The 24,409-nt window shown below is 39.4% G+C and overlaps 1 protein-coding gene and 1 pseudogene across 2 annotated transcripts; both read right to left on the bottom strand.

Moving 5' to 3' along the window:
* Nucleotides 1-644: 644 nt before the first annotated feature.
* On the bottom strand, nucleotides 645-10,673 carry LOC308409935 (lysosomal cholesterol signaling protein-like; annotated as a pseudogene). The gene is made up of 11 exons (XR_013974693.1): nucleotides 10,653-10,673; nucleotides 6,244-6,327; nucleotides 5,236-5,356; nucleotides 5,041-5,122; nucleotides 4,695-4,785; nucleotides 4,401-4,599; nucleotides 3,360-3,566; nucleotides 2,112-2,207; nucleotides 1,972-2,036; nucleotides 1,632-1,766; nucleotides 645-1,189 (listed from the first exon to the last, which is right to left on the bottom strand). The product of XR_013974693.1 is annotated as a lysosomal cholesterol signaling protein-like (transcript).
* On the bottom strand, nucleotides 9,913-23,385 carry LOC308409794 (lysosomal cholesterol signaling protein-like). Its single transcript, XM_080902780.1, has 16 exons — nucleotides 22,925-23,385; nucleotides 22,189-22,716; nucleotides 21,171-21,570; nucleotides 20,653-20,821; nucleotides 20,401-20,556; nucleotides 19,019-19,102; nucleotides 18,741-18,861; nucleotides 18,538-18,619; nucleotides 18,193-18,283; nucleotides 17,899-18,097; nucleotides 17,105-17,194; nucleotides 16,816-16,946; nucleotides 16,123-16,218; nucleotides 15,969-16,033; nucleotides 11,544-11,678; nucleotides 9,913-11,301 (listed from the first exon to the last, which is right to left on the bottom strand). The coding sequence occupies exons 2-16, from the start codon at nucleotides 22,649-22,651 to the stop codon at nucleotides 11,106-11,108; spliced, it is 2,478 nt and encodes an 825-aa protein (XP_080758906.1). The 5' UTR covers nucleotides 22,652-22,716; nucleotides 22,925-23,385; the 3' UTR covers nucleotides 9,913-11,105.
* Nucleotides 23,386-24,409: the final 1,024 nt, after the last annotated feature.

Raw genomic sequence — 24,409 nt, forward strand, 5'->3', positions numbered from 1 at the left:
AGAGAAAAGAAGATCTGCAGCTGTTCCTAAAAGTGTTTTCCCATCACGCTCAGAAGATATACATTTTCATTGTATATTGCTACCACATTATGTTTCAATATGATGACTGAAAAATGACATTTTTTAATCAAACTGGCCAGCAGTTGCTATGTTAACAATTATAGTTCTGGTTAAAACTTCATAAATAATATCCAGTGAAGGTTTCCAAAGAAATAACATCAAATAACATCATTTGTCCCCTTTATTCATTTGGTGAGTGATTTTTAGTAAAAAACTAACAAAACATGTAAAAGTGTCTTTGTAGAAATTAGGATTGAAAAGGATTGAGGAGCGACTTTTTGGACATACACCTCTGTGTGCTTCATCACTCACAGAATGGCATGAAACAAAGTCAAATCAAATCTATGGTGTAAAAACAAAAACATTAAACTTTTGAAAGGTTCATTCCTTGAAATTTAGAATTCCCCTTTTATCCAGTGTGACACATACAGTATACACTGACACACTTTGAATACCAAGTCATCTGGACGTTGTGTTTTCAGTGGGAGAAACGTTTCGTCACTCATACAAATGACTTCTTCAGTGTCTGCTGACGGCAGGTTTCCCCAACATAAACAGTACATTTGCACTGGCACCACTGGCAAACATGGCTGTGAGGTCAGTTTCTTGATAATGAGAATGAACTTTTTGGGATTTAGATTAAAATAATTTATTTATGGCTCGTGTTCAAGTTTTAGCATTGTAGCCGTGACTCAGTGTCTCAGAAATGAACTTGAAATGTTGGATGTAAAGACAACAAACATTTTGAATGAGAGTGTGCAGCACTTTGAACATTTCTCACATTGCCGACAGGGGTCCTCGTTGCTATCACCGTGCCACGATGGTGAATTTAGTAATAGTACGTTGAGTCTCTTGCTGTACAGGAATTTCCTGTTCGAACTGATTTGATTTTCTTTTAGGTTAAAAGAAACCTTTTTCTTTGATGCAAGCAGCTTATGCCATGAAGCGATAATACAGCGGACTATCTTGGAAGCTGTATTCCTGCTTGATGTGTTGGAGCACACCACCCTGTTGTAATCGCATCCCATAGAGTACAGCCTCGCCACGGTCCTGAGCTAAACCAACCTGCAGAAGCCACTCAACAAGTTCACAGCCAAGAAAACAGTCCACCATAGTCTTCTTTCCACACCTGAAAGTGAAAAAAAAAAGAATTCACCCAAAGGATAGTTGTCTGTAAAAGGAGCCACAAGAAACAGAGGAGCAGACAGAACCCACACACAGAAAAATGACTGAATCAGGAATAATTTTGTTTTGAAGGTATTGTGGTTTGTGAGTCACCGAGCATCAGCAAAGGTTTGTCTAGACATTAACAGGAGGTAGCACAAGCTGATCACCAATCGGAAGGGCGGTGATTCAATCCCTGCACGTAAAGGTACCCTTGGGCAAAATACTGAACCCACTGTGTGTGCATGACAAAGTGCTTAGGAAATTTTAAAAAGCACTTGTATAATTGGGTGAATGTGGCTTTTTGTGTGCGTTGAGTGTCCATTAGAACAGAAAGACACTATAAATACCATGTTTATCATCAGTCTTTACCCAGAGCAGTGGTCAGTAAGACAATGTGCTCTCACCTTCTCTTTTTAACGATGTCATGAAAACACTGCTGCTTGTGGTATTTGGTGAACTGGGTGCAGGTCATCCTGATCTCCTCAGATAAATCACTCTGTGGCTGCTCTTCTTGTTTTCCATACCACAGACTGTATAATCTAAACACAGAACAAAATTAAATCAGTGAACACCGTAATATATTGTAAAAACACTGTGTAAAAACTCCTCAGAGTTCAGAGGAGAATGAACAGACTACTTTGAGGCGATAGAAAGGGAGCGACCAAGATATGCAGAAAAGCATCTTTGTATAAAAACTTTTGAATGTGCTTAATAATTTGGCAGTTTCATATAAAAGCCATTTACCTCTTCTTAACTGGCAGTAAAATCAAATGTTTGTCCAGCCCAAAAAGAGCAAAGGAGAGAAGTCCCTGTCAACAGGAAAAGAGAAGCATGACTTTAGTGCTGTGGGTGTGAGTGGGTAACAGGATATTTCTAACACAAACCTGTCCATAGTTGACCACAGCACAAAAGAAGAGCAACTCCAAGTAGAGTCTACCAGGATTGTGGTTAAAGAGCAGCCACACGCAGCTGGACAAATTCTGTGAAAACAGGATGTAAGAAGACCTTTGAACTAGAAATGGTAACTAACGCTGTTCACTGAACCAGCTTGTAGAACCAGCTGAGTGGGCATTCGTTAAAAGAAAAAGACATTTTAAGTGTTTTCTATACATATGTTAATGGTTTTTTTTTCATAAATTCATCTTTTTTATCTGCGGGAATTCCAAGTATCTTTTTCATGTAAGTTCTTAAAAAAAAATCTACATGCCCCTAATACACTATTTCTTCATACAGTAATAAAAATATGTAACATTGAATGCAACAGTAAATAAAGAGCCAGACACATGACTGTTATGATATTTTGATACCACGGTTAGCATTTACAGAAGATTGTTTTATACAGGAAAACTGTTACTCAATAAGGTCCATCTACTAGTTGTTTTTCTCTTTCTCTGTGACCCAAGAATTAATGTGTAAGACTCACAGGCTGGTACCCCAAGGTCGAAAACACCACAGAGACGAGACCACTTCCTTACTCCCATCCTCCCTTCCTTATCTCTTAGAAAAAGGCTCGTTAAAGGCCAGGTGGTTTGTTTCAGAATTCACTAATGAAAGAACTCTGTATTCTATGTCTAGGAGTGTATTTTGCTGGGATGATCATAAATTGTAGCTGAACTGATAAACTACACACAGGATACTTCTTTGCTCACAAGGCAGGAAGACGTTTCCTTATTTGGTCTGTACCGGTTTGAACTGAGAACTTGCTGACACACGAACCTTTTTTTTCTCTATATAAGCTGTTATGTACTAAATAAACCTTTGAGTCGATTGGGAAGGCAACCTAAAGCAGTCTCTGTTTTCTTGTTCTCCCAAGCTGCTCCCGAGCTCGTACTAACACGCTGAATGGCATACCTGAGTGTTACTTTAAATAATTAGGAATCTTAGAAGGAAAGGACAGAACTCTGCTTATCGCTCACGCCACGGAGGAAACCCGGGACGGCAATTTCCTTCAATGACTTTTCTAATGGGGTCTCTGAATGTGTTTCTTAAAGTCTTCCAGTGACAGGAGTTGGAAATTACACAGCTCAGCCATTTGTATCTGATTTGGTTCAAGATGCACTAAATATAATAATGCAGGCGGATGAAGGCTGACTTCATGTCACTGTAGAACTGAAAGGTGGTTGTTTACTCACAGCAAGCAGGCTGACAGTCAGAAGCAGACACATGACGGGCCACTTGTCTGTCTGCAACCTGTTGGAGCTCCTCCACTTGGACAAGGAGGCAGTCTGTGGACTCGCACCCACTCTCACACTGACCTGAGGGGGGCAGCAGCAGAACACAAATAGATAAATACAAACCCTTGTAAAATACAAAAGCATGCAGGTCAGTGACAGTATATACTATACAATATTACACATATACTATGACTTTTACTGTGAAAATGTCTCAAGCCTCCGTTTTTCAGGCTTTCAGAAGGTCTTTCAAAGTTTTTCTTTGGACATCGGTTGCTTTTTCCACTCCTTTTTTAGTCCCTGTACCTGGCCATAAACACAGAGAAAAGGCTGAGGTACGTCAAATTATGCAACAGATAGAGGGGTACAACTGTGACAGTCTACAAACCATGTGTAAAACATGTTGGAGGTATCGGGTTTGGAGCTGCATTTCAGTCAGTGGTACGAGGGATCTTGTAAAAACTGAATTACGAATGCTTGTGTTTCAATCAAATAATGGAGTCTTTTATTAAGCGGTTCAAATAGTTTCTCCTCATTACTTGCAGAACTGGTTTACATATACTAGAGTTTGTTGTTTACAGTGGAACTATGACCATGACTCTCGCATTTAGTCAAAACAAAAGCACTGCATGTAATCTGTTCTTTTCTCACATTCCTTTCTTTGCCTGTACAAGCGAGTAATTTTGTGGGTGATATGGAATTTTAACAAATCTGAAACTTACTGTCATTCCTCTGAGGAATGATTCTGTGTGCATGTATATATTGTCCTTTGGTAACTGAAGACCATTTCTACTTTAACTGAAATTGTTTTTGATGGGAATGAGTTGAATGCCACAGACAAGTTGAACTGTGTTGAACTTAAGTGTAGATGACCTGTAGATAAGGTCTTTATTTAGTGCCTCAGATATTCAGTATCCATTAATCTGACAACGTCCTAACTGTTGACGATTTCAGACTAATGAAGCCAGCAGCGTCTGTTAAAGGTTTCCTGACAGGACGCACTTTGATCTCTTGGTGGGGGGTCAGTCTCAAACACGGTCCGGTTTTCGGGTTCATTTTCAATCAAAGGATCTTCTGGAGAGTCAAATGAGTTCACCTCTTCAGTTTGGACATTTTGGGCCCAGCTTCCTCTGCTGAGACACACAAGAGAGCCTCCTCCCAGGAATATGCTGAAGGCAACTACAAATGTGGTGCAGATTATCTGAAAGAAAACATCCAAATTGTATACAGGTTTTATTTCATTATCTGTAATTTCATGGCAGAAAACAGGAAAATGACTTCCCCTGGTATTATTACCTGTCCTCTGCCATAGAAGAAAGCTGCATCAATGACTCCAAACATTTTTTCCCCACAAATGAGCAAAACTGCAGTTATTAAAGCTGGAATCCTGCAACCATAGATAAATTCAAATTCAGTCACAGTATTAAAATATAAAAACCAGGTCAATGGGATTACCCTGAACAACGTGCATGACACTTGGTTGCAGATATACATTTTTTTACTATTTAATTTTAAGTGAGTTGGTGTCATGCAAAATCACATTATATTATGATATATTCATTCATTTACATTGTTGATTGCATCATGAATGTCAGTCTAAACCAAAGTGACGTGTTTTCCAGTCTGTGCACATTCCTCTTACCCCCAGCCCGCAATGACCAACATGCCCGGTGAAACTTTCAGATCCTCAGACTTCAAGAGCACAAGTGAGAGTGCTATCAAACCTTAAAACATCAATTTCAAAATTTGTAGTCACACTACAGATACATCTCACCAGTATGAACCAACATGAATTAGTTCAATGTAGGTTTCCTGTGGTAGATGGTAGTGTGCGTACCTGGCCATATAAAAGTGCTGTAGAGTGAGGTACATAATAAGGTGAAAGTCAGGACCTGACCAATGAAGTTATTTTCCTTCACTACGAAGTTCCACAAGATCATCCCAATGCAAGTCAGAACCTACAGAGAACAAAATAACAAATACAGGCACTTAGTCATTTTTGAATGCCCACAGGTGAGTTCCTTCATATAGATATGATTTATATGATTTACTTAATCATTAGACATATTAGACATTAATGGTGCTATTAGTTTTTCATGAATGCAATACCATGCTTACCTGTCATGGTGAAATGGAATTAAAGGACTCAGGTGCGAGACTCCTTGCAGAGTGACAGTGAATTTATTCACAGTGAAAAGGTGAGTCAATAGTTCGAGTCTGTAATCCAGAAAGAGCAGTGCAGTTATACGATGACTTCTCCCCGCAGTGACAGTGCTGTAATAATCCCAAACCGCTCCTATGACTTCTCCCCGCAGTGACAGTGCTGTAATAATCCCAAACCGCTCCTATGACTTCTCCCCGCAGTGACAGTGCTGTAATAATCCCAAACCGCTCCTATGACTTCTCCCCGCAGTGACAGTGCTGTAGTAATCCAAAACCGCTCCTTGTGCCGGCTCCTCCTCCGATCTCTGAATCCTGAGGGCAGATGAGAAAAGCACACGCACTGTAATACAACCGTCTCTCTTTCACAAGCTGAGTATACTAGCCACGATTACGCTACCCGGTTTAGTTCAACGTTCCAGCGTTGGTTGTGACTCGACTGCACCGTTAAATAGGGCTGCTTCAGATCAGTTGTAGCCGGCGAAGTAATTACGTCCAGGTGCGACGCTTCCAGCTCCGGACCCACCCCTCGGGTCAGCTACCGTGCCGTGCCACGGCTTCCAGAGGTACATGTCTCCGCAGCAAAACACATGCACAAGATGGAGAGGAGACACGACACAGTACACACAAACACCCCCAAAAAGTGGCAAGGTAATCGGTGAGGACCACCTAACCGTGACATTACCTGTGCAAAGAAAAGGTTAACTGTAAACAAGTGAGGCAGCCTTTTGATTTTTTTACTTAAAAACATGACGGCAATAGTCCACACCTGTGAGAGAAAACATGGATTGTAAACAATGCACTATTTTAACCACAGACTTTAGCAAGAATAGTACACAACAGTGTTAGTTGGTTGTTTTTTGTTTCCTGAGGAATGTAAATGGGAAATTACTGAGAACTATGAAACACATGACTCAAAAAAGTAAACACTGTGGGCGAACAGTTAAAGCGAAGAAAAAAACGTTATGTTTCATCACTGCAAATATTATGTCAGTGCAGAAATGAGTTTCAAGTTCTTTTAAAGGTTTACTAATAGGCAAAGAATGAGGAAGTAAGTCTGCAAGTCGGTAAAAAATCTGTGTAGTTAAAAATGCTGAAAACAGGACCTTTTAAGATTCGTTTTCCAAGGTAGTTCAACCAGGTGTTTATCTTTTTACTTTTCCTTTATTTGTCCCAGGTGATAATATCAGATAAACATGAGATCTTGATATGGAAAATAAAGTGATTGAAAGCCCTGCGAGTTATTAAGTGGACTTAGTCTTCACAGAGACCTTAGTCAAGCTAAAATAAAAACAAACAAACATAAAAATATAAAAATCAGATGAAAACAAATAAACAATTACCCAACAACTAGCTGTGGATGGATGTGAATCGTTAGCTGCTGAAATGAAAGCAAAACAACAAAAGATATTTTTGGAAACGTAACCATTGGATGATTAGGTCTTAAAAGGCCTGAGTGCTTGTGTGCCCTAGCTTTGCTGTTCCTAGGACTGCACTATGCCGGATAGTGATGCTGGAGTCACTCACCCAAATTGGGAGTCATTGACCCAAGTGCTCTGGTTACCACAGGCACCACTGTTGCCTTCACCCTTCACCGCTTCTCCAACTCTTTTCTTTGCTCTTAGTATTTCTAAAGCATATAGGGCTCAGAAGTGGTTATACCAAATTTGCTAACAAATTATAATATTATGGATAATTCTATCTCTGCATAAATAATGGGACAGCATGTTTACACTCACAGCTCTGAATGACAAGCTTTGTGTTTGCTGGGATTAAAAGTTACTTACCTATGAATGAAGGTACGGAAACTGAAACACAGGCAGCTTTTGTGTAAATATGTGTGATAATACGACAGAATGTTAGTTCCCAGTGGAGAAGTTAGAGACCAGTTCAAAGGATGATAAAAACCTAAAAAGCTGTGAGATGACACAAAAGTATTGATAATGAACTGTTTCAATTTAAAGTCAATTCAAAGTAGCACAGAGTAGAAGAGCTTTGTTCATATGATATAATCAACAGATCACAAAAGAAGTTTAAATAATTCAATCCTTCATCAATAATTGTATTTTTTACTATTCTTGACCTCTTACAGACTCTAAAAGTCGTCAAATGAAAAAAAGAAAAAACAGTTAAAGATCAAATAGGTTGCCATATATCCTTTTACCACAACTTACACTGTGTCCAAAAACTTGAGTTGATTAAATGTTTACAGAGTAAGTTAGTGTAGAGGTACATCCTGTATTTTCACTATAACAAAAGCTTCACTATGAAAAAGCATATCCTGCGTCATTCAAGCACAGAAAGACTGAAACCTGAAACCAGAAATGCAAATCCAGAGCAGATTTAGCTGCACCAACATGTAATGTTGATAAACTGTCACAAAGGGAAACTATTTCCATAGACCTTGTTTCTAAATTCCATCAGCTCACCAGGAATTCAGCTGGTATTGCAACACAATAGCTGGACTGTTCACCCGAATAAGCAAATTAAATTGAAAGACTGACAGAGTTTTTGGGCAAGATGTAGCCATTTTGTAGTGTGAAAGATCAAAAGTAATTGGACAAAGAATAAATGAAACATGTCATATAGCACTTGGGCATTTTAGCCACAAGAGAGCGCTGGCTGTCCCGCTTACAGTACATGTAAGGGATGGATCTTTTTAAAAATGTATTTATTTGTTCTTCTGAGTTTATTAAACCTTTTTGGCTAAGTTAATGCCTTCAGTACAACCTTACTCTCAGTGTCTAAATCGTGTAAATATGCAAATGTAAATGGTTGTTTGCAGTTCTTAAAGGAGAGACATTGTAATTACATTGGACATACAATGACAATAAACTCATTCATTTATTCAATGTAGCTGAAGTGGTGCAGAACTAAATGAGAACCCCATGAACACAGTGTATCATCATGAGTTTTAGAACAAAAACACTGTGCTACTTGGTTGATGGCTATTCACATTTTCCTCTTCTATAGGTGGATATCGTAACATCTCAAAGCAGTGTAGCATCACAATTAAGATGGGAACATCCACAAATGAGGGCCTATGAATGAAGTAAGTGCTGGTGGGATGCATTTCATCTTCTCACCTGCAGCCACAATGGACGATTGCAGGAGCTGGGAGAGGAAAAGGGTACTGGTTAATGAATAGCTGCACCGAGGGGAAACTAAGATAACATCAGGACAATGGTTTTATGGTCACCACCACTGTTTATGCATGCTATGGTTTTATTTACAGAAGGTCATATCACTGCAGAGACAATGACTAATATCCTGAGGGATGTGGATATGGCATCAGGGCATGCTCATGACCACAGGAAGTGTGCCATCTGTGGTGCTCACAGAACTTCGATCTGCCTGAGGTGCAGTACTTGAGTTCAACCCAAGCACTTGAAGCACTCTTTGACTCCAGCTACCAGCAGGGATCTCCTTGGTTCTTCTTTGTATTCCAGGTCTTTATTTAAACTGTTCATCTTCAGCGGTTGTGAACCTGTGAAAGTAAATGATGAAAGCTAAAAATGTTTAAATTAATTGGGCTGTTAAAGTTTTGTTTTTTTTTTTTTTTTAGAATTGCCAAAATGTAAAAGCATAACTTGGCTAAAACGTTCTCACCTTTATAGCAAGTTTTATTTTAGATTTGACAAGACATCCACTTTTACTAATTTACTGAATTAAATACTCAGTGTGGTGTTTTTAATGGATGTGCCCCTTGTAATAAACTTGAATGTAAAACAATGACTATACTTTGCAGACATTTCTAACAAACCATGTTTCTAATAGAATCACAGTAAAAACCTTTGAAGTATATGAGTGCTCAAAGTCTCATTTTTCATAACACAATCTGAACATTTTGGGAGCATTTCCACTGCACAATGAATTCAAGCCCACAATTTACCAAAATATGTAACTCGGCCTTTGTGGTCACTAGTTGCTAAAAGTGTGCACCTGGATCACAAAAGGTATAAGGTACTGTAGCTTATGAAACATGGAAAAACAACTTCTACGTGGTGTCGTCAATCCAGATTTTCGGGTGAACTTGTTTTTAAGTTCTGTTCAGAAGGAAATGTCTGTTTACTGTAAAAACAGAGGCCCACATCTACATGCAACCACAAATCGATTCCACAGTTTGACACTAGACTCTTTTTTAAATCAGGCCTTTAAAAAACAAACAAAAAAACAACCAAAACCTTCTTGTACAATGAACTAGTATGAAACAACTGAGTAATATTCAAAACCATTGTTCATAAAATTGATCAGAGTGAAAAATTCATAAATGCCACATTATAAAATGCAGGTTTAAGTTTTCGCTCAATTGTTCAATAACAAATTCATGAATACACGAGTTAAGGTTTGGTAATAAACCTTTTATTTTATTAGCCAATGTGTGATGATACACATTATATTACAGTAACTTAGATATTTACATACATTCTGTTAATATCAGAGTTAGAAAATTAATTAATTTGCTTGTTTACCTGAGAGAGGGGAAAAAATAATTGCAGCATCTCAAACTTCTAAAACAAAACCCATTTTCAGGTGAAGACTTAGATTTTCTTGCTAACGTTTACTTTTTTATGTGGTTACTGAAATGGACAAACAAAAGCAAGTAAAAATGTTGATCGAACTGGACAGTTGCTGTTTGTTAAAGCTGTATGAATAATGTACATCACTGTCAAGACCTGTTCAAGTACAGGTTTCCAAAGCAACGATACCTTTGCTTCATGCGAAATTAATAATTAACTGGTGAAATGTGAGTCCTTTCCCTTTATTTATTTGGCAAAATAAAATATTCTTGATAAGAGTGAGGAAACACAAAGGTGTCCTAGTAGATCAATGACTGGATTAAGCAGAGGAGACTTTTTTTTTTCCCCCCCCTCACACGCACTTTTTTTTTTTTTTTTTTTTTAAATGAGAACACCTCTTTGTGCTTCATCACTCACAGAATGGCATAAAACATACAAATAAAGTGTCCCGCACTCCAAAACAAAACAAAAAAAGAAAAGAATCTACTTTTGGAAGCTTCTTCCCTTGAATCACAATCCCAGTGAAGTTCCAGTGTGACACATACAGTATACACCTACACACCTTAAAGAATACCTCTTCTCTGTAAACATCCATCACAATCTGAAGCCTGACCTGATTTTCCTGAAGTGTGTTGCATTAAACAGTAGGCGAGTCTCAGCTTTTTCACATAGTCAGGAATTATTCGGCTGCTTTTAAGTTGTATCTCCTTTTGATGTTGCCTCCAAACAATAGATTTGGATGAATAGGAATATATGTGCGGCTCATGTTCAAGTTTTAGCAATGTGGCTTTGACACAGTGTCTCAGAAATAAACTTGTCATTTTGGATATAGAGACTGAGGTGGTTATTATACACTCCTCCTTCCCTTTGAGACAATCTACACACAGCTGCCTTTTTTTTTTTTGCATTAAAGGGAACAGTACATCAAGTCTTTTGCTGTACAGGAATTTCCTGTTTTGACTGAAATTTCTTTTAGGCTTTAAAAAAAAAGAAAAAAAAAAGCAGCTCATTTTTTAATGCAAGCAGCTTATGCCATGAAGCGATAATACAGCGGACTATCTTGGAAGCTGTATTCCTGCTTGATGTGCTGGAGCACACCACCCTCTTGTAACCGTGTCCCGTAGAGTACTGCCTCGCCACGGTCCTGAGCTAAACCAACCTGCAGAAGCCACTCAACAAGTTCACAGCCAAGAAAACAGTCCACCATAGTCTTCTTTCCACACCTGAAAGTGAAAAGAAGAATTCACCCAAAGGATAGTTGTCTGTAAAAGGAGCCACAAGAAACAGAGGAGCAGACAGAACCCACACACAGAAAAATGACTGAATCAGGAATAATTTTGTTTTGAAGGTATTGTGGTTTGTGAGTCACCGAGCATCAGCAAAGGTTTGCCTAGACATTACTGGAAAACGCATTTGTCATCAGTGTTCAACCAGAGCAGTGGTCAGTAAGACAATGTGCTCTCACCTTCTCTTTTTAACAATGTCATGAAAACACTGCTGCTTGTGGTATTTGGTGAACTGGGTGCAGGTCATCCTGATCTCCTCAGGTAAATCACTCTGTGGCTGCTCTTCTTGTTTTCCATACCACAGACTGTATAATCTAAACACAGAACAAAATTAAATCAGCGGACACCGTAATATAATGTAAACATAGTCTATTGTGCATTTGCTATATTCATTGTACACTCACTGGCTGCTTTGTTAGGTACACCTGTTCAACTGCTCATTAACCCAAATGTCTAATCAGCCAATCACATGGCTGTAGCCTAGTGCATTTAGGCACGTAGACATGGTCAAGAGAACAAGCTGAAGTTCAAACTGAACATCAGAATGGGGAAAGAAAGGTGATTTAAGTGAATTTGAACGTGGCATGTTTGTTGGTGCCAGACAGACTGGTCTGAGTATTTCAGAAACTGCTGACCTACAGGGATTTCCTTCACAATCTGCTCAAAGAAGTCCTGCCGTTAATTAATGCTTCAATCTTAAATATGATCAACTCATCTCTAATAATCGGCTATGTACCACAGGCCTTCAAGCTGGCTGTAGTTAAACCTTTACTTACAGTGGGGCAAAAAAGTATTTAGTCAGCCACCCATTGTGCAAGTTCCCCCACTTAAAATGATGACAGAGGTCAGTAATTTGCACCAGAGGTACACTTCAACTGTGAGAGACAGAATGTGAAAAAAAAAATCCATGAATCCACATGGTAGGATTTGTAAAGAATTTATTCGTAAATTAGGGTGGAAAATAAGTATTTGGTCACCTCAAACAAGGAAAATCTCTGGCTCTCACAGACCTGTAACGTCTTCTGTAAGAAGCTTTTCTGTCCCCCACTCGTTACCTGTATGAATGGCACCTGTTTGAACTCATCATCTGTATAAAAGACACCTGTCCACAGCCTCAAACAGTCAGACTCCAAACTCCGCCATGGCCAAGACCAAAGAGCTTTCGAATGACACCAGGAAAAGTATTGTAGACCTGCACCAGACTGGGAAGAGTGAATCTACAATAGGCAAGCAGCTTGGTGTGAAAAAAATCAACTGTGGGAGCAATCATCAGAAAATGGAAGACATACAAGACCACTGATAATCTCCCTCGATCTGGGGCTCCACGCAAGATCTCATCCCGTGGGGTCAAAATGATCATGAGAACGGTGAGCAAAGATCCCAGAACCACACGGGGGGACCTGGTGAATGACCTGCAGAGAGCTGGGACCAAAGTAACAAAGGTCACCATCAGTAACACACTACAACGGCAGGGAATCAAATCCCGCAGTGCCAGACGTGTTCCGCTGCTGAAGCCAGTGCATGTCCAGGCCCGTCTGAAGTTTGCCAGAGAGCACATGGATGATACAGCAGAGGATTGGGAGAATGTCATGTGGTCAGATGAAACCAAAGCAGAACTTTTTGGTATAAACTCAACTCGTCGTGTTTGGAGGAAGAAGAATACTGAGTTGCATCCCAAGAACACCATACCTACTGTGAAGCATGGGGGTGGAAACATCATGCTATGGGGCTGTTTTTCTGCCAAGGGGACAGGACGACTGATCCGTGTTAAGGACAGAATGAATGGGGCCATGTATCGTGAGATTTTGAGCCAAAACCTCCTTCCATCAGTGAGAACTTTGAAGATGAAACGAGGCTGGGTCTTCCAACATGACAATGATCCAAAACACACCGCCCGGGCAACAAAGGAGTGGCTCCGTAAGAAGCATTTGAAAGTCCTGGAGTGGCCTAGCCAGTCTCCAGACCTCAACCCCATAGAAAATCTGTGGCGGGAGTTGAAAGTCCGTGTTGCTCAGCGACAGCCCCAAAACATCACTGCTCTCGAGAAGATCTGCATGGAGGAATGGGCCAAAATACCAGCTACTGTGTGTGCAAACCTGGTAAAGACCTATAGTAAACGTTTGACCTCTGTTATTGCCAACAAAGGTTATGTTACAAAGTATTGAGTTGTATTTTTGTTATTGACCAAATACTTATTTTCCACCCTGATTTACGAATAAATTCTTTACAAATCCTACCATGTGGATTCATGGATTTTTTTTTTTCACATTCTGTCTCTCACAGTTGAAGTGTACCTCTGGTGCAAATTACTGACCTCTGTCATCATTTTAGGTGGGGGAACTTGCACAATCGGTGGCTGACTAAATACTTTTTTGCCCCACTGTAAAAAGCCACCCAGCTGTCTTAGCTAATTATAGGCCAATCTCCAACCTTCCTTTCATATCAAAAATCCTTGAAAGAGTAGTTGTCAAACAGCCAACTGCTCATCTGCAGAGGAATGGCTTATTTGAAGAGTTTCAGTCAGGTTTCAGAGCTCATCACAGCACAGAAACAGCTTTAGTGAAGGTTACAAATGATCTTCTTATGGCCTCTGACAGTGGACTCATCTCTGTGCTTGTCCTGCTAGACCTTAGTGCAGCATTCGATACTGTTGACCATAATATCCTATTAGAGCGATTAGAACATGCTGTAGGTATTAGAGGTACTGTGCTGCAGAGGTTTGTATCATATCTATCTAATAGACTCCAATTTGTGCATGTAAATGGAGAGTCCTCTTCACGCACTGAGGTCAATTATGGTGTTCCACAGGGTTCAGTGCTAGGACCAATTCTGTTTACATTATACATGCTTCCCTTAGGCAGTGTCATTAGAAGACATAGCATACATTTTCACTGCTATGCAGATGACATCCAGCTCTATCTATCCATGAAGCCAGATAACACACACCAATTAGTTAAACTGCAGGAATGTCTTAAAGACATAAAGACCTGGATGGCCGCTAACTTTCTGCTTCTTAATTCAGATAAAACTGAGGTTATTTTACTCGGCCCTGAAAATCTTAGAAATATGGTATCTAACCAGATTCTTACTCTGGATGGCATTACCTTGGCCTCCAGTAACACTATGAGGAACCTTGGAGTCATTTTTGACCAAGACATGTCCTTCAATGCACATATTAAACAAATATGTAGGACTGCTTTTTTCCATTTGCCCAACATCTCTAAAGTTAGAAATATCCTGTCTCAGAGTGACGCTGAAAAACTAGTTCATGCATTTATTACTTCTCGGCTGGACTACTGTAATTCATTATTATCAGGATGTCCAAACAACTCCCTGAAAAGCCTTCAGCTAATCCAAAATGCTGCAGCAACAGTACTGACAGGGATGAGAAAGAGAGAGCATATTTCTCCTGTATTGACTTCCCTTCATTGGCTTCCTGTTAAATCCAGAATTGAATTTAAAATCCTGCTCCTCACATACAAGGTCTTAAATAATCAGGCCCCATCTTATCTTAAGGACCTTGTAGTACCATATCACCCTATTAGAGCACTTTGCTCTCACACTGCAGGCTTACTTGTTGTTCCTAGAGTATTTAAAAGTAGAATGGGAGGGAGAGCCTTCAGATTTCAGGCCCTTCTTCTGTGGAACCAGCTTCCAGTTTGGATTCGGGAGACAGACACTATCTCTACTGTACAATATAAAGCGCCTTGAGGCAACTGTTGTTGTGATTTGGTGCTATATAAATAAAATTGAATTGAATTGAACAATCATCTTTAAGGTCCGAATGGTCTGTAAAAATATCCAGTAAGCAGCAGTTCTCTGGGTAATAATGTCTTGCTGATGTCAAAGGTCAGAGGAGAATGGCTAAACGGATTCAAGCTCATAGGAAGGCAAAAGTTACTCAAATAACCACTCACAACCACCAAGATTTGTGAGAAAGCATCACTGAATGCCCAACACATTGAACCCTGAAGCAGACAGGCACCAATCTTGTCAGCTAAGAACAGGAAACTGAGGCTACAATAAACACCAACTCACCAAAATTGGACAATTGCGAGTTATTTGCTGCCACATTCAGATGGCAGAGTCAGAATTAGACATAACCACCATGAAAGTATGAGTCAATCCCGCTTTGTATCAAAGGTGTACGGTGGTGCTGAAGTAATAGTGTGGGGGATATTTCTTGTCTTTCGGCTCCTTACTACCAACTGAACATTGTCGCTGAACCTGGTGGAATGGGAGATTTGCGTCATGGATGTACAGCCGACAAATCTGAAGCAACTGTGTGATGCTATTATTTCAGTTTGGAGGAAATCTCTGAGGAATTTTTCCAGTGCCTCGTTAAATCTATGCTATGAAAAATTAAGGCAGTTAAGAGGACAAAAATGAATCCAACCTAGTAAGGTGTAACTAATAAAGTGGCCAGTGAGCATATAAACCAGCAGGTAAATTTGATTTACCTGCATAAGACTGAAAGCAGTTCTGATGGGAAAAATAAAGTCCAACTTTTACTAGTAAGGTGTACCTAATGAAGTGGCCAGTAAGTGTCTAAAAATGTCTGAATGTGCTTTATAATTTGGCAGTTTCATATAAAAGCCATTTACCTCTTTTTAAACGGCAGTAAAATCAAATGTTTGTCCAGCCCAAAAAGAGCAAAGGAGAGAAGTCCCTGTCAACAGGAAAAGAGAAGCATGACTTTAGTGCTGTGGGTGTGAGTATACAGTCATGAATAGGTAACAGGATATTTCTAACACAAACCTGTCCATAGTTGACCACAGCACAAAAGAAGAGCAACTCCAAGTAGAGTCTACCAGGATTGTGGTTAAAGAGCAGCCACACGCAGCTGGACAAATTCTGTGAAAACAGGATGTAAGAAGACCTTTGAACTAGAAATAGTAACTAACGCTGTTCACTGAACCAGCTTGTAGAACCAGCTGAGTGGACATTCATTAAAACAAAAAGAGTCCCTCCCTCGTATGCCTGCAGTGAATAAGTGAGATCAAATTATATGTTTTAAAACTGGCTTCAGCAATAAGGAAAAGCTTTTAATTTAAGCCCAGAATCAGTAATTTCTCATAATATACAAAAAGGAACTACATGGCAGCTGACACATGAAAGTATACCAAAGCATCTACCAGCAATACCTAGTATCTTTTCTTGTACTTTCAGTTTTTTAATCTAGATGTCCCTAATACACTATTTTAAGATTTCTTCGTACAGTAATAAAAATATATAAAATTCAATGTAACAGTAAATAAAGAGCCAGACGCATGACTTTTCTAATGGGGTCTCTGAATGTGTTTCTTAAAGTCTTCCAGTGACAGGAGTTGGAAATTACACAGCTCAGCCATTCGTATCTGATTTGGTTTGAGATGCACTAAATATAATAATGCAGGCGGATGAAGGCTGACTTCATGTCACTGTAGAACTGAAAGGTGGTTGTTTACTCACAGCAAGCAGGCTGACAGTCAGAAGCAGACACATGAGCACATGACGGGCCACTTGTCTGTCTGCAACCTGTTGGAGCTCCTCCACTTGGACAAGGAGGCAGTCTGTGGACTCGCACCTGCTCTCACACTGACCTGAGGGGGGCAGCGAAACAAATAAGGAAATAATTAAACCTGATAAATTACAAGAATATTCAGTTTGATGCTCATATACTATAAAATGAACTAAATCCTACTGCTTTTTGAAGTCTCACAATAAAAACACTAATGTCAGTTTCTTATCAGTGCAGTACCTGCTTGTGTGGCTGGTGTGCTGCTCATATCTGCACTGATGATCATGTCAGGCAGGGGCTGGGTTGGTGCACAGTCACATACGAGGCATGCTGATAAAGTAAAAAGAAATATTTGGAAGCAATTCTCAGCTTATCTCATTTTACACAGGATGCAGATATTCAATAAAATACAAGTTCCAGGAAAGTAAGTAAAGTACTTTCACTGACTATGAATAATGCATATGAAAATACAGTCCCCCCAAAAATACTAGTGACAAATATTTTTGCTGATACAACACAAGTACTTACAACACAAGATAATAAACTCTTGTATTGAATCATTCAAACAGTTTCTCTTCACTACTTGCAGAACTGGTTTGCAAGTTTGCAATAATGTGTCTTGCTTACTGGAACTATGACCATGAATCAGTGGCATGTAGCAAAACAAAAGCACTGCATCGAACTTGTTCCTTTCTGACACTCCTTTCTCAGCATTAACCAGCTTCCTTGCTGTAGAGAATTGTGTCTTCAGTACGTCCTTGGGGAAAAAAGATTTTTTTTGTGTGTGTATTTTGCTTTTTGGTAACTGCAGAGACTTTGTCTACGTGATTAACTGAAACCTTATCTGAGAGGAAGGGGTTGCACTGTGTGGCAGTATACTGTAGAAAACTAGTAGATAAGGGTTAATTTGAACTTTGGATTTCCAGTCCAACTTGGCTGTAAACAACTGACATCTCTATGTGCATGCTCAAGTCTTGATCAGGAGATTTAAATTATAACATCTCGCTTCAGACATCTGGCAAACCAGAACGCACCTTGATCTCTTGGTGGGGGGTCAGTCTCAAACACGGTCTGGTTTTCGGGTTCATTTTCAATCAAAGGATCTTCTGGAGAGTCAAATGAGTTCACCTCTTCAGTTTGGACATTTTGGGCCCAGCTTCCTCTGCTGAGACACACAAGAGAGCCTCCTCCCAGGAATATGCTGAAGGCAACTACAAATGTGGTGCAGATTATCTGAAAGAAAACATCCAAATTGTATACAGGTTTTATTTCATTATCTGTAATTTCATGGCAGAAAACAGGAAAATGACTTCGCCGGGTATTATTACCTGTGCTCTGCCATAGAAGAAAGCTGCATCAATGACTCCAAACATTTTTTCCCCACAAATGAGCAAAACTGCAGTTATTAAAGCTGGAATCCTGCAACCATAGATACAACAAATTCAGTCACAGTATTAAAATATAAAAATCAGGTCAATGGGATTACCCTGAACAACGTGCATGACACTTGGTTGCAGATATAAATTTTTTTACTATTTAATTTTAAGTGAGTTGGTGTCATGCAAAATCACATTATATTATGATATATTCATTCATTTACATTGTTGATTGCATCATGAATGTCAGTCTAAACCAAAGTGACGTGTTTTCCAGTCTGTGCACATTCCTCTTACCCCCAGCCCGCAATGACCAACATGCCCGGTGAAACTTTCAGATCCTCAGACTTCAAGAGCACAAGTGAGAGTGCTATCAAACCTTAAAACAACAAAACATCAATTTCAAAATTTGTAGTCACACTACAGATACATCTCACCAGTATGAACCAACATGAATTAGTTCAATGTAGGTTTCCTGTGGTAGATGGTAGTGTGCGTACCTGGCCATATAAAAGTGCTGTAGAGTGAGGTACATAATAAGGTGAAAGTCAGGACCTGACCAATGAAGTTATTTTCCTTCACTACGAAGTTCCACAAGATCATCCCAATGCAAGTCAGAACCTACAGAGAACAAAATAACAAATACAGGCACTTAGTCATTTTTGAATGCCCACAGAGTTCCTTCATATAGATATGATTTATATGATTTACTTAATCATTAGACATATTAGACATTAATGGTGCTATTAGTTTTTCATGAATGCAATACCATGCTTACCTGTGCAAAGAAAAGGTTAACTGTAAACAAGTGAGGCAGCCTTTTGATTTTTTTACTTAAAAACATGACGGCAATAGTCCACACCTGTGAGAGAAAACATGGATTGTAAATTATCTATTATTGCAAAGACAAAGACTTTACCAGAAATAGTACACTAGTGGTGACTGGTTGTTCATTTTCTGAAGAAAGTAAACGGGAAATTACTGAGAACTATGAAACACATGACTAAACAACAAGCACTCTGAGGGAGCAAACTTCCATCAAGACAGTTTATTCTCTGGGCAGTATCTACTTTTAAGCAGATAGTATTATATCTCGAAGAAAAACATTTTTGTGAGAGTAAGTAATAGATACTAGGTAGTAGGTAATTTATAACCTGAGCTTATTATGTAACATTATACAAGAGTATATTTCTAACTTAATAGGCAGCACATTCTCTTTTCTTTAAAGCTACAAAAGGTTTTATCTTTAAAACTTTTCTTTCAATGTGAAAAAAGGCAGATGCCAAGTAAAAAGTGAGATCACAGGTCTAATGTGAAATTTGGATGCAAGCTATCATTTGACATTTAGAATTCACATATACCAGTATCATTTCCTGTTGCCAATACAAACAAAGGCAGCAGATATGCAGGCATACTTTTAAAGATAAAGGGCATTTTTTGAAAGTTTGACCTTGGATAAGTGATCAAAGGTCCAAGATAACATGGTATTTAGAATCCCCATATGCCAATATGTAGTCAGTACAACATATTGGCATATAGGGGTTAAGGAGCAGAGATGAGTATATGGGTTACACGAAAAACTTCCAAATCTTCAAATGATTGTTCCATACAAATGTGGCACACTTTGATCATGTGACCCCACTCTACACTCCTACAACACTTCCAAAAATGTAATCTCCTTGGTGGATGTTTAAAAAAATGGAAACATTGAAGGGAAACAATAAAAAAAGAAAACAATGTTGTTTAATCATTGCAAAAAGATAATCGTGGCAACAAGTTTCAGGTTCCTTAAAAGATATATCAACAGGCAAAGAATGAGGAAGCAACTCTGCAAGTCACTAAAACATCTGTCTACTTGCATATCCTGTTAGTGGCATAGACTTTTAAGGTTAGTTTGCCAATGTGGTTTAAACATCTACAAAGACTGCCTGCATCTCTAATTTACTTGTCCTGAATGGTAGAACATCAGAGCAGATAAACAGGAGATGAGTATTAATAAAGCTGACCTTAAAAAGAAAATACAGTCAGTGAGCGCCCTGTGCGTTATTAAGTAGAGGCAACTTTGAGTTCACTATGACCTTAGTTCCCATCCACTGAGATACATTTAAACAGTGATCAGCTGATAAAGAATAGATGATTAGTCAACTAGCTGTGACTCACCAGTGCAACTAAGCTCACGATGCTTATGTTGAAACTGACGTTCTGCAGTGAATTCATTAAACGCTGAGGATCCGTCCAACGGATCGTGAGTAACCAGGCAGAAACATACATTATTGGAGCTGAGAGGAAAGTGCTGATCACCATCCCAGCAGTTACCTGTCAGGAATCAGAACAAAGAAAGCATGCACAGTGAGTTAGAGAGAGAAAGCACAAGGTAGATGGTATGTTGGCAGGAAGCTGTAAAGAACTCACAACTTCTAGCTCTGCGTTATAATAAACGGCATAGATGGCCACACTCGGTGCAGTGGGAAACACTCCATAAAGAAAGGCGTAATCAGAGAGGCTGGAGTGGTTCAAAGCGCTGGTGTTGCGTTTGTCCAACAGATCCACCATGTCCTTACAAATCAGGGGCATTAGTAACCTGAAAGCCAAATCAAGTCATGTACCATTACCTGAAGCTTTATTTAACACTGATGTGAAATGCAGTGTAACTATACAAACTTTACATGCACTGACTAGCATGCTGTGCCTGAGACTACTTAATATGTCATCTATTTGATAACAGCTTTTGGTCAGAGAAAGGTCTGACTCATCTAAAGCATCAGCACAAAACAACATGGTGGGAGCACTTTGAAAAGCCTGAACATGCTGACTCTCTCTAAACTTCCATAGTACACCTCATAAAAATAAGACAAGGTTGTCTGATAACACTAATATCGCCCTCTTCTAGAAAATCAAGTGCAATAAAAATCTAAATTACTTCCACTCACAGTTTTGCTGTAGTAAGTAATATCAGTGTCACCACTGTAGATTTGGTTAATTTCCCCAACTGGCCCACCATGGACAGGCCCAGGTAGAACAGAGCTGCTCCCCCGAAAGAGTTAGCCAAGCCATCCACAAACTGAGCCATGAAGACGGGAATGGTTTGGTGCAGCACAAAGTGGGCAATGATGCCGATAACAACCATAAATACTATGGGGTTCTTTATGACCTGTAAAACTACAACTCCCACAATCACTACTTTGCTCTGTTGATGGTTCCCCTGATCCTTCCACTTCTGGATCTCACAGAGGGCAAAGCCGATGGGATTGAGAAACATCAGGGACACAGGTGCCACCAGGTAGATATACTGGAGGTACTCTGGATATGTACTCTGGTACAGGGCTTCAACTGTGGATGAAGATAAAGCAAAAAAAATAAAAATGATGAAGAAATGTGTAAAAGGTTTAAAACAAAACCGAGCTGGATACCTACAAAATGTTATACAGTAGTTTGTAGTAAAATTAAGAAATGTGAGTGTGCTGCATCATGAACAGGTGATCATAACTCCTATCACTGCAATAGCTTGATTCTATTTCTGACTTTAAGCATAAAGCAGAAAAACAGGCTTAATCTGAAACATCCCAGAAGGAAGACAGTGGATGGAAGTGCTGAAGTGAGTGCAAAACAAAAAGCATCTCTGGCCACGTAAACATTATATAATTAAATATTAAAGATATACAGTTAATGCTAGTCAGTTAATTTGAACTTAAATTGACTTTTTCAACTGGGTGCAGTTTTGATTCACATTATATCTACCACTCTATTTATTTATTTATGGATGAACTTGATGTGAATAAAAGAAAAGCCGCAAAAGCAGTGATATCAAAATCTGTTTGCTAACAAATAATAAAATCCTGGGGAACTGAACTCTGAGTATGATGGATGGGCAAACAATGGGACAACATGTTTACACGTCACAGCTCTGAATGACAAGCTTTGTGTTTGCTGGGATTAAAAGTTACTTACCTATAGGGTATCCCAAAGCAAAATCATTGCTTTGGGTAGCAAAAATTGAGAAGAGCCCAGCCTTACTGTAGCGACTGACGGGGCTGGCTACTATCAATGTGAGGATGCAGACGAGGAAGAACACGCACACTTTGGCGATGAGGATGCTCCAGAGAAATGGCCAGATGACATTACCAAAGTCCAGCAGCACCATGTTCTTGAACAACAGTGCTGGAAGAGCAAACTTGGAAACAAAACTCCCCAATCCTTTGGCCTGGGTGGAGGTGATAATGTTTGCCCTCCCTGCGATGTACCCGCACAAAATGATCCCAAAGCATTCCAGGAGAGCCGGGAAGAGCCTGTCGATGGACATGCTGGAGGACAGGGCAGAGGAGTCCAGCTCCTCAGATGAAAAGTTGAAGCTGCGGCTTCTTTCCGGTGCCTCCATCATTATGTTGACCCTCCCTCTGCCGCCAGCTGTCATGTCTGGTTTGCCGTAACGTTAATCCCCTCCTCCTCACCAGTCGGCACTGTCAGTCACTAGAGACACTGAGGAAAACTTTCACTTATAACCTTTAAAATCACCGGTTCAGCTGTAATCTCATTACACACGTAGAGCTAACTACGTCAGTTAACCGAAATAATATCGTATATTAACAAGACTGCTTTTAGAGAGGTTTTAACGTTGTTTACACATAGTTAAAAATCACTGCAACCGATATAACTTGTATATATCTTTTTAATAATGCAGTCTCACCTGTCTGGCAGCGGTTGAGCACCCATGCGCTAGTCATATTTAGGTAGCCGTCAGTTAGCCAGCGAGCTAACGTGAAGCTGGAGGCAGATACTAATCAGAGCTTCTTACCGATCCAAACTTCGCCTTCCACCTTTACTAACTTCTTAAAAATAACTTGACACTAGCGCTCTTCTTACTGTTACGTGACCGCGTTGCTTAGTATCCAACCCACAAGTTTCATTAGCCATGATTTGTCAACACATCTCAACCAATCACTTTTCAAGATAGTGAAAAGAGGCGTGGCATAGCGCCTTCTTTCTATCCTTTTCGAAAACAACGTAAATACGTATAAGAGACGAAAGATGGCATAACTATGACCACTTATTTCCGCAGTGCTGACAGACAGGCTTGAAGGATGCATTTTAACCCAAACATAAACTTAGTAAAAGTTTAGTTTACCAGACGCCTACCTAAATTTAAACTGCTTAAAAACTTTAAAGTCTGGAAAGCCCCTGTACGGGGAAATTCAACCGCCACCTCACAACAGCCAAGTATGGTAGAGTATCGTCTACAAGTCACATGACCAATCATCGCTACGAAAGACTGAAGACTGTCTTAAATGACTAAAAAGCATTTAAATGCTAATTTTCAATTAAGTAAAAGTTTTGTGAAAAGGGTGTATCTGCATGTTATGCCAAATTATAGTTTTAAAAAGGCTTTAATCTAAAAATGACGAGAACCACAGTTATCATCATAAAAATGATGACAGTGATGGAAAATGTTAACATTCAGCCCTTCTCACGTGCTGAATGGAAGGATCCTGTTTTGTCTCCATATAATCTTTTAATACAAGATATACTTAACTGTACGAGTTATCTTTTGCATGAAATGTTCTGTCTTCTGTGATCATAAATCTTTCTGTGTTTTTTGTTATTCTTGGTCACGAACTATGCAGACTTTTGTTGCAGTTGCATGTTAGTCAGAATGGTGAGTGTGGTTCAAGCTGTCAGGAAGGTAGATATAACTAAAACTATCCCTTGTAACAACCAAGGTATGTAGAAAAGCGTCTCTGAATGCACAATACATTGAACTCTGAACCAGATGAGAGCCATTCCTGTCAGCTAAAACACTGAAAAACATGCAGGTGAAAAATCTGCACCAACTGTGTGACGCTGTCATGTCAACATGAACCAGAATCACTTAGGATTGTTTCCAGCACCTTGCTGTGGACCCAGTAGCAAATTGTAAAGCAAGGAACAGGGGAGAACAACATCTCTAGTATTACATTCAAATGAGCACAAAGCATGGCAGTATCATTTATCTGGGATGTGGGAGTATATCAGGGAAATTAAAATGTTGATATACTCTCCCAAGTATCTTAACTGTGGAATGCACATTTTATACAACCTATAAAACCCAGAAATACCACAAATTTAGTCTCCTGTGTGCCCACAGAGTTAAGTAAAAAAGTTAGCTAATGCCTGTGTCACATGCACCTGTCAAATA

This window comes from Rhamphochromis sp. 'chilingali', assembly GCF_963969265.1.
Source record: "Rhamphochromis sp. 'chilingali' genome assembly, chromosome: 14".
Lineage (NCBI taxonomy): Eukaryota > Metazoa > Chordata > Actinopteri > Cichliformes > Cichlidae > Rhamphochromis > Rhamphochromis sp. 'chilingali'.